General features: G+C 39.6%; 1 protein-coding gene across 1 annotated transcript in view; it reads right to left on the bottom strand.

Annotated features, from left to right (window-relative positions):
- Positions 1–1,179: 1,179 nt before the first annotated feature.
- Positions 1,180–10,651, bottom strand: part of CSE1L (chromosome segregation 1 like) — a 44,859-nt gene continuing 35,387 nt past the window's right edge. The window contains exons 17-25 of the mRNA XM_003411758.4: positions 8,905–9,002; positions 7,380–7,530; positions 7,032–7,240; positions 6,514–6,611; positions 6,326–6,411; positions 4,945–5,026; positions 3,578–3,724; positions 2,408–2,639; positions 1,180–1,623 (exon numbers count right to left, since the gene is read on the bottom strand). Of these exons, the coding sequence (XP_003411806.2) occupies positions 1,534–1,623; positions 2,408–2,639; positions 3,578–3,724; positions 4,945–5,026; positions 6,326–6,411; positions 6,514–6,611; positions 7,032–7,240; positions 7,380–7,530; positions 8,905–9,002 (1,193 nt within the window). The 3' untranslated portion in view covers positions 1,180–1,533. The remainder of the gene's footprint in view (positions 1,624–2,407; positions 2,640–3,577; positions 3,725–4,944; positions 5,027–6,325; positions 6,412–6,513; positions 6,612–7,031; positions 7,241–7,379; positions 7,531–8,904; positions 9,003–10,651) is intronic.

The following is a 10,651-nucleotide window of genomic DNA, read 5'->3' as shown; positions in this document are numbered from 1 at the left end:
AAAACGTGTCAAATCCCTACAGCAACGTCAGCCTGCCACCTCGTAACAACGCCCTTAAAAGTCAGACGTAAAAACTGTCCTAGAGAATGGAATGAGAAACCTCAGTTTAAAGCTTTTTAAAAAACAATTAACTGAGAATACTGATTAATGAATTATGCCAGAGTAAAGGAAAGTAGAAGGTTCCGTCTTCCTCTTCAGAAACAATTTTAAAGGGCCCACTTGCTGGCACTATACAAAGGTGAACCATCCACCATCTACTACTTCCTCGTAATTCCGGAAGGAAAAGATTCAGGACTTACGCAATCCTCTGAGGTTAAGATGCTGAAACAGAAGTTCTCCAGAGCTTTAGCCAGAGCGAGCCACGTAGATATGCTAGGGGCGAATCTGAGTGCCAAGCGCAGAGCAACCGTCCCCACCAATTCTGTGCTTCCCGCCCTAGGCTTTTATTTGCGTTAGAATAAATTGTTTGTAGTTTAAAAATGTATTCCAAGGATATCTCAGAATCCTTCCACCAATGACTGATTAAGCCAAAGTAGTAATATATGATTTAATGCTTCCATTACTGTGTCAAACAACAACAAAATATCAGATGGGTTCAAATAGACTTAAAATTGCTTCTCCTAGACCTCAGGCTTCCAAGATGCTATGGTTTGAAAAGTTCCAAGCAACCTCTGATGTGCAGAAAAAGACACTGTGAAAACGATCAAACATCCACAGGCCGGAAGTCCTCCCAAGAGCACGTGAGGCCAAGCAGCGCCTCTCTCCCCTGTTCCACAGAGGAACTGCCTGTCCACAGCTCACGCTGCCACCAAGGAACTCCTATATGAAGTTCCAGTAGATAAACTCTAAGCCTGAATTAATGTTCCCTTCCTCTTTGTAAAAAGCACTAAATGTGAGTTAGGATTATTTAGAAATTACAATTTTATGGACTCCAGGAGGGAAAAAGCGAGAGATTTAAAGATATTCTTCATTACCAAAGCATCAGAGAGCTCTGAAAACCTGGCCTTAAGATGGTCTTAAATACGTATTTTAGGGCTTTCTTTATTGCTGATTATAGATTTAAAACTATGAAATGTGCACTGCTTGGCAAATCATACAAGCGATTCTTTACTTATTCACATTTCTGATAAAAGCTTAGGAAACAGACAAAAATACAAAGACAAGAGAAGTACAAATGACAATGGTCTCAAAACAAAAGGCTTTAGTAAAAGAAAGTCTGCACAGCCAGTGCTCGTCGACAACTTCAATGGCCCAAACAGTGCCAGTGCTCAGCTCAGTCCAGGTCAGTTAATAGTAGGTCCACTGATGATGCAAAGGGAAAAGTCACCCACTTATATTTATGACCACACAAATCACCTAATTTGCTCCAGGTTAAGCTTAAAGCAACATTTAATATCCTTTACAAGACGGATTTTGTGACAACTTCAAAAGGAAAACTTGCTTTGTTTTAGCACAGCTCTGCTCAAAGTTCTACATGATCATCTCCTCACAAAGCATCCGGGGCTTATTATCAGCCTCTTAGAGAAATGCAGTTCAAAGCAGTGTCACGCTGGCCGCCTGCAGGTAGCCTTGGAGATACTGGAGAGCTTCTGCGTTGAGGCTGGTGCTCACCATTGACGGGACCTGCAAGAGATTGGAAACACTCGGCCCGGCTGTTGGGAGATCCTGCTGAGCTAACACAAACCCCGTGTTCTACCAAACAGCAGTCAGTCATAAATCGCTGTCAAAGGGATTCCAAAGTGACTCAACTACTTTTATGCCTTAAAAAATGGATGGGTCTAAAAAAAGCAGATTCATAAGGGATTACCATTATTAGGTATGATAGCAGCATTATGGTTATGTAAAAAAAAAAAAGTAAATGAATATTGGAAAACTGTTGATAATTATTGAAACTGGGTACACGAGGATTCATCATACTCGTTTCTGTATATGTGTGAACTTTTTCATAAGGAAATACTGAAAATATAAATATCAGATAACATAAGATTCTGTAAAAAGTGCTGACTAAACGCAACTCTACAGCCACTAGTAGGTTTAGTCCAGGTTCCATTATTTCATATCTGAGTATACTGCAGTACAAAAAAAAAAAAAAAGCCCACATTTTAAGAATAGATTCATGCTTTCTATACTAGACTGATTATTTACAGGTGGAAAATAAATACATTTCTATTCAAAGATCCTACCCCCCCATAACTCTTAAAATCATTTGCTTAACTTATATCTGCAGTATGTCATAAAGAGAAAAAAAGGACACATCCTTATAATTAGAGAAAAGTCAGCTTTGCCTATAACTCAGTCTGAGACGTAATTTAATGATGCTGACCCATGAAGAGAGGCACAAGCACTGCCCTCTCACCTCCCCATAAAATCTCCACAGTTGTAGTTCTTTGACAACACAGATACTCACCCTTCCTGGACAGGCAGTAGACAATTTGTGAAGTGACTGTGCCAGGTGGATCTTGGGGTTGTTCACCATTTGACCTACAGGGTCATGCTCCTTTTTCCCAGCAAACGCCAACTGTGAGAAGGCAGTCTGGTACCCTGGTGTGTCTTCAATGTCAATAAAATGCTCCTCATCAGGAATGGTGTCATCTTCAGGTAACTCAAAAAGGCCAATCAGAGATTGTAATAAAGGAGTCCTGGATTAGAAAAATGTGAAGACAAAAGAAAATACTTTGAAAACTTAAACAATAAGTAGCAGTTCTTCAGATAAACAAAATTACATACAGTTTCAAGAGTAGGAAGGGACTTTTGAAATGAAGATGGACATTAGTGCCTTACGCTTATCCAGACATCATTCTTCAATTCTTTCAGCCACAGCACCCCAGTTTGTCTTTGGGAAACTACCTGACCCCCAAAACTCTCAAGCTCTGCCTGTGTGACCCCCCCACCCCCACAACCCCTCAAAAAAACCCAAACCAAACTCTTCGCCATCAAGTCCATCCTGACTCATGGTGACCTATAGGACAGAGGAGAACTGAACCATAGGGTTTCCAAGGCTGTAATCTTTACAAAAGCAGATTGCCACATCTTTTTCTCACAGAGCAGTTGGTGGGTTTGAACTGCCAGCCTTTAGTTTAGCAGCCAAGACTCCTTTGTGTGACCCAGGCCTGGCCAATTAGAAGGGCATGTGACCCAAGCCAAGCCAAGACGACTCAATGCTAGGCCTTTGGTTAGAAAATACAAACCTCAGGTTGCCACATCATTTCATGGCAACGGGCTGCCTGAGTGAAACCAAAATAAGGAGAAGCAAGACGTAGAGAAAAGCCACCCCATTCAGTTCCCCCCTCATAAAGACTTAGCCAGTTTGGTTGGGCTTCTGTCATTAAACTGTCTTAGAGACCATCTAGACCACTTGCATCAGATTCTCAAAGTCCATGATGCCCCCAGCAAAGCTAAGAACCAGTTAGGAGGCCCAGAAGGGTCCCCAAGTCATACGTAGCACAAGGTTGTTGCTAGTGGAGAAGTCAAGATCAGAACCCAATTCTCTTAGTCTCAAAGGACTATACTTGGTTAATTTTGCAGTCATAAGGAAAAGAATCTATAATTTCCAAAAAAATTAGAATGGTGTACTTACCATAGCTTAGTATACTCAGTGTCCATCATTGGGGGACATTCTGTTAGTAATTTGGTTATGCCAACTGCACAGATCTTCTTCTCTACATTTCCAGACACCTTCTGAATTTCAGGAATAATGATTTTCTCCAAAACCATTCCAAACATTCTATTAATTAAAGCAAAATAAATCCACTCAACGTTAGAGTATCACTGTAAAGTGAAATGCTGAGATGTTATTTATACTCAGTGACTTCTTATGAATAAAATATTAAATTAAAAAGCTGCCTATTTTGTCAACTGAAATGAATTAAGAAATCTCGAGCTGACAAAACCAACTTCTCCCTGTGGACACGTGCCATCAACTCTGTAAATGAACATTTATATCACTGTAAGTCCGTGCTCAGGGAAGATCCTTACAGCTTTATTTTTCTCCCTGATTTTTTTCATTATTCAAGAAATCCTTGAAAAATTGGAAACTAGAAAACAGAGTAAGAGCAAGAGTTAAAAAAAAAAAAAAAAAACCACTCATCCCAGCATCATCTAGTGGTAAGTAGCTTTAATAATTCTGGATTATAACCTACCTTTCTTTGCTTACTTTGCTTACATACCTTCAACTACGCAAATGTTAATGGCTGTATTAAGAAAAGGATTTGGCCAATCAATCACTCTATGTTATTGCAAACATCCTAGAAGCAAAGTTTTTCAAGATTCGAAATTATGCAAAATCTTGTTTATGCTTTAATAAATTCTTTGAAATGGAAACACCAGGTAAGGCTCTGGATACAGAGTGCATATTTTTTGCTCTCTAGAAAGACTGTCAACTTAGGCTCCCACTAGCGGTACACGAGACTGTTGATTTCCTCACCATTCCCTATTGCTCAAATTCATGTTCTCTGGTACTCCTTTTGGGTTATTTTTCAAAAAATCCAGTACAGACACTGATTTGAGTTTCCTCCCCCAGAAGCTGAGCTCTATCACTTCTTTATAACTCTTCCTTTTGCCATGAATGCAAAATAACACCTAATTACATTTCTTATGTATACACTAAATAACAAAGGCAAAGTTTTGTTGGTCTAAGCTTTTCCCGTTTAAAAAGTCATGCCGTTGGTCTTTACAGAGCAGGCTCCTGAAAACACTACCAACCTCCCGACAGAACACTGGCTGTGGAGATGAGCACGTGAGAGTGCAATAACCTGGTGGGGAATTAGGGCCATGTTTTGCAGGTATTTTCCTCTTTACAACTCAACACCCCAAGAATATTTTGAAAAGCTCAGAAATATCACTGCATCAAGAAACCTGAAATCCTGTATAAAACATATATTGGTCTGAGCTGAAAGGAGAGGTCAAATAATTTTTCCCTTTTATAAATAATGAAAACAAACTTACTTTGGTTGTATGCCATCAAATATCTCTTGCAGTGCTAATGCCCCATATTTTATGCAATACAAGTTAATAAAGACTAAGAAACCTGTTGAAAGAAGATACTGAATGTCAATATAAATGATTTATTGCACTAAGGTTTAGGTCTTGACACACAAAAGGGCTTTCTGCCAAATGAAACATTTGTAATCATTAAAAACTCAATTACACCCACTCCTCACTTATCAACATGGTTAGGTTCCAAAGACCAGGTCATTATGCAAAAATGGAGGATGACTACATCATTACATAACTTCCAAACCACTGAGATTCATGGCCCAGCCAAGTTGACCCATAACCTTTAACCATCACAGCCAGCATTACTCTCACTTCATACCCTGGCATTTGCTGCCAGACAAACACGCAAAATAGTCAGGTAATAGTTTACTAGTGTCATAAATGCAAACTGTCGGTAACAAGATCAGAGGTAGGTAAGGAATAGGTACACTGGAACTTATGCAATGACCTGCTCTCTGATATGAAATTATTTCTATTGGAAAAATGTTCTGACATCTAAACTTCCTAACCAACCTTTGGAACGCAATACATTTGAAGGTGATTCAGTGTTTGGAGAACACAAACATTTAAAAATATTTTATATGTAACATTTATAACTGATAAAAGGATTGTAACCATAAAGTCTGTTATTGAATTGAATTGTGTCCCTCCAAGAGAAGAAGTCCTAACCCCTATAACCTGTGAATGTGACTGCGTCTGAACATAGGACTTTTTGTTTGTTATTGGTTACATCATACTGGAGGATAAGTTGGGCCCTTCCTGTGCTGTCTTATAAAAGGGCAGAACAGACATGGAAACAGTCACATATACGGGAGCAAGACAGTATATAAGGGTCCTGCTACAAGCTGAGGAACACAGAGAAAACAGCAGGGTTACCAGAAACTGAAAAGAGACAAGGAAACATCTTCTCCTGCAGCCACAGAGAGAGGGCACAGGCCTGCTGACACCCTGAATTCTGACTTCTAATCTCCAGAATTGTGAGAAAATGTATTTCTTTAAAGTCACCGACTCTGTGGTATTTTCCTACAGCCAAACCACACTCACTGCCATGGAGTCGATTCCAATTCATAGTGGCCCTATGGGACAGAGTAGAACGGCCCCATAGGATTTCCGAGGCTATAAATCTTCACGGAAGCAGACTGCCACAGCTTTCTTCCTTGGAGCAGCTGGTGGATTTGAACTGCCGACCTCAGTCAACAGTCGAGCGCTTTAACCACTGTGTCGCCAGGGCTCCTTTTCCCATGGCAGCCCTAGGAAACTAAGACAAAGTTCCAATGGTTTTAGCCACTTTCCTTCACTTCTATAGGAACACCTAAATGACTTTACTTACTCTTGATAAACTTTGTTGTTTTGGAATTCTGAAGTCTTTGGAATAGTAGAATGAATATTTGCTTCCTGTACTGGTCAACTGACTCCCTAAAAAATTGAACAAAAAAGCAACAATATGAATACAGCATTTTTCTGAGTACTAAAGAAAATCTTTGATTAAATTCACAATGAAGTTACATTTGCACTCACGGAGGCATGTGCTCTATTATACTGTTGAGAAGATAAAAACCTTGGTGGTCATTTGCTTTAGATGCAATCAGCTTCTGGAAGACACCTAGTAACCCAGGCTATAACGAATTAGACCAAATAAAAAAAAAAAAAAAAAACAGTAAAACAGATGACACACAGGTTTAAAAAGAATTAGTCTTTTCTCTGTAGTTCCTACCTTTGAAATGTAGGAAAAAAAAAAACACACACCACGACATGCCCTTCAAGTTCTTGAAATTAATCCATTTGACTCTTATTTTTAAAGTTTTTCTACCCGAGATAACTACTGAAAGATACCTAATCCTAATAAAAAACACATTAACATTTTTTACCAATTACCTCGCTCTTTATTAAATTTAAAAACCCACTGAACTGGCAAATGTTGTGTTCTATGTATTTTTACAATAAAAAAAAAAGAAAAACAATTTAAAACCTGATATCCTTAGTTCCTCAAAGCTACTTTAGAAAATTGGAACTATATCGAGACAAATCTGACTCACAATTTTGTCAGCTGCAGCGTTGGCTATAGTGTTTGAGCCACGTTCTAAGAATGCTTGGAGAAGCCTCACTAGCGCAGGGATGTTCCCCGTTCTTTCCCAAAGCACTGGCTGAAGGAGGTGAGGAAATAAGGCCATGTAGGAAGAAGGGATATCACTTTTATGTGTTTCCAGAAGCAATGACATCACTTGAAAGACATAGGGAATAAATTCTGTTGATAAAAGTAAACACAGCTGTTAGTTTCAGAATTAATGGCGCTGATAAACATGACACAGATCTTAGGCAGGCTGCATTTTATAGCTACTGTCATCATTTTATTCTTTTAGAAAAGGTAACTTCCTTTTACTTACCTTGCACATCATTTTGTAAAATTTCAGTGAATACCAGAAACAAAGCCTCCTCAAAGTTTACCACAGCAGCAGGGTTAGCTTTGCAAGTGATCCTTATGGACAAACATATTGCCTCGAACATGTAGTGATTAAAGTGAGGTTTACTTGGGTTCTGAAATTTAATAATAATGAAAAGCTAATTATTCTAATAATTCAAGTGACTTTTTAATAACTAAATTAAAACACATCTAACCTTTGTAAAACACATTTAAAAGAGAGCCACTTATTTCTTCGTCATCAACATTAAGAAAAAAATACCAGTTACACTAAAAAGACTGTATATATGCTGAAATTTTAAATTGACTTTAAAATTAAAAAAGCAGCAGTACTTAGTAGTACTAGTTTGTTTTTAGTGGACAGAAGTCCACTATGGAAAAAATACTCCGAGTCATACGTAGGTAATACACAAGCCTTAGCTCTCAGAGCAGTAAGGACCCTTCTCATACCTGCACACGCTCCTAAAGCCATCACTGTATAGAAATGACGTGGTGGTGAAGAAACAAGCAGGAGTAAAAACAGGTCCTAAAGCCATCACTGTATAGAAATGACGTGGTGGTGAAGAAACAAGCAGGAGTAGGACCACGTAAATTCTGGCTCTGCCACTAGCCTGGTGTGGGACTGTGGCAAACCTTAACTCCTATGGGCCCTGATGCCGGTATCTACAGTGATGATTGTCCGTATCAGTGGTTTTCTTTTTTTAAAACAACAAAACCTTATTTCCTTGAACAAAATCTTTCTTGGAAGGCTACCACATAAAGTTGATGAAGTCGGAAAATGAGAATGTGTACTGTACTTGCAGGGTGTGTGTGGGGGTGGGTGGATAACTGCTTTCCTTCTCCCTTGCTCCTCCAGGACCCAAAGTAGTCCAAGATCCTTACCAAGAACTAGTGAAAAATAATCACCTTGTTCTTCAAGGTCCCTCTAGTACTTTCTGTGAATGTATCTCCCTTCATAGAGTAGTCAGGAATAAGCATCTAAAAGTGGAATTTTGTCAGCCTTAAACAGATCTTTTATTTTCTAAAACTCAGTATTAATATCTAAATATAAACAAAATTATACATAACATTTTAGACCAGAGTGTACTTTACTGCTGGGAAGTATAAGGACGCAAGGACGACAGAGGACGAGCTACCTGTGTTCTACAGAGGCCCGACGGCCTCTTACGTCCTTCAGCACACAGCCTGTCACCCTCCACCTGACACGATTTCAGACCACCCCAACTTTCTCAAATTTCTACAAATCAACATGTTACTTTTGTAATCAGAATAAAAATGTATTAAAATATCTGAGCCTGCAGGTAAAGGTGACTGTCACATGAATCCAATCGAATACCATCCCTACATTTTTAGAAAAGTTTATTAACTGCTGGTTAGGAAGAATTCACAGACTTTCTCCCAAGTCTGACCTACTATCAGGGAGTTCTGAGGGCCCAGCAGATTGGAAGGTAAGTTAAAAAATGGGTGCACTTTCGGAATTGCTCTGTTACCTTACTAACAGCTAATAGCTTCTGTGTGAGCTGAGTGATGAGAGTAGGGATGTAGGGGATTATGGCTTCCTGGAGGAGAGAAAAACTCCTCATGATGGCTGTAAATACAAAAACAGAGGTCAGTTACAATTCAGAATAAAACAATAAGGAACTGTTTAAGAAATTATTTATTGTAATTGCATTTGGATTCAGTATCATCAGAAATCAAAATTGTAGGTTCTCAACTTCCAAACACCTGCTATAAACAAGGCCTTCAAATTAAAGACATTTTGTCACTTAAAAAATAAAAAAATAAGGGGAGGGGAAAGCCCACACTAATTAATTCATCAGCTAAAACTGTAATAAGCTTAACCAATCCTCAGGTAGCTATCTCAATTTAAAAATTACATTTCCCATCCTTTTAAAATTGGGACATGGGTTGGCTACAAAATTTAGCTGGGAAATATTCAAGTATTTCCAGAAGGCCCAAGGCTTGAAGAATCAAAAATGGACAAGAAAAATTAATTAAGTGACTAAAGAGATAGACAAATAGGAGAACTAGTGGGTTGAGATGGGGCGTGGGAGTGCGGCGTGGTGCTGGAGGGCAAAGCAACCTAAAGTGCCTTGGAGAACTGCCTCGGTCGTCTCTGTCACTTAGGTAGCAGTGGCAGGAAATGTTTATCTCAAGCCTACAGGAAACATGACCTCAGTGTTTAAAAAACTGTACAGGAAACTGAAAATGAAGGCCACGAATCCATCTTCTCCCGAAAGAGAAATTAAGAGCCTAAGGAAAATCTAAAAATACACATAAAGCCACCAAAACCCAAACCTGCGGCCGTTGAGTCGATTTTGACTCGTAGCGACCCTGCAGGACAGAACAGAACTGCTCCATAGGGCTTCCAAGGCTGTAAATCTTTACGGAAGTAGACTGCCACATCCTTCTCCCGTGGAATGGCTGGTGGGTTCGAACCACCAACCTTTTCGTTAACAGCCGAGTGCTTTATATAAAGCCACAGAAGGACCCAAGCTGCAAAACTACTGCTCATTAATAGATGCCTGAGAATATTTGCCATGAGAGATAAATACATTGTTAAGGTAAAAACGTATGCTATCTCCTCCCACAAACAGAACACACGTTTACAAGTAGAACGCCTACTACACGCCTGGCACAGGGATAGAAATTGATCTTCTCTTGCCTCTAAAACTTTGGATTTGATTTCCTCTACCTGAGTCAAAGGCCCACTCACCCTTCACACCTCAGCTTAAACATCATTTCCTAGAGAAAGCCATTCCCTTAGCTGGGAGAGGATGAATCAGGTGCCCTTCCTCTGGGCTGCCAATGAATTCCTTCATTATTCACTCACATAAGGATATTTATTAAGAAGGTATTACAACCTTAATGCTTTTGCATACCCTAGGAATACAGCACTGAAGACCACAGACCAGTTACCTGCCCTCATAGAAATGGACACAAAACAAAAATAACTACACATTACTGTTGGGAGATGCGTAGCGCTAAGCGCACGCACGCACACGCGCACACACACACACACACACAGCAGGCGTCCTGAGCCAGGCTGAAGGCGTCTGAAATCATTTCTTTGAAAAGTGTTTCCCATGGGTTTTGGATGCAACAATTAAGACTGAGATTGTCCTTGAAATCAGTAGCCAGGGGACTCTCCTACTGTGCTTGGCAGGTGGTTACAGCTGCCTGTGTCCTTGGTAGTACATCTGTCTATAAAGGCAGGATCTGCGGGGGGTCTGCTGT

The sequence above is a fragment of the Loxodonta africana genome, chromosome 24 (assembly GCF_030014295.1).
Source record: "Loxodonta africana isolate mLoxAfr1 chromosome 24, mLoxAfr1.hap2, whole genome shotgun sequence".
NCBI lineage: Eukaryota > Metazoa > Chordata > Mammalia > Proboscidea > Elephantidae > Loxodonta > Loxodonta africana.
This window is presented reverse-complemented; position numbering and strand designations above follow the sequence as displayed.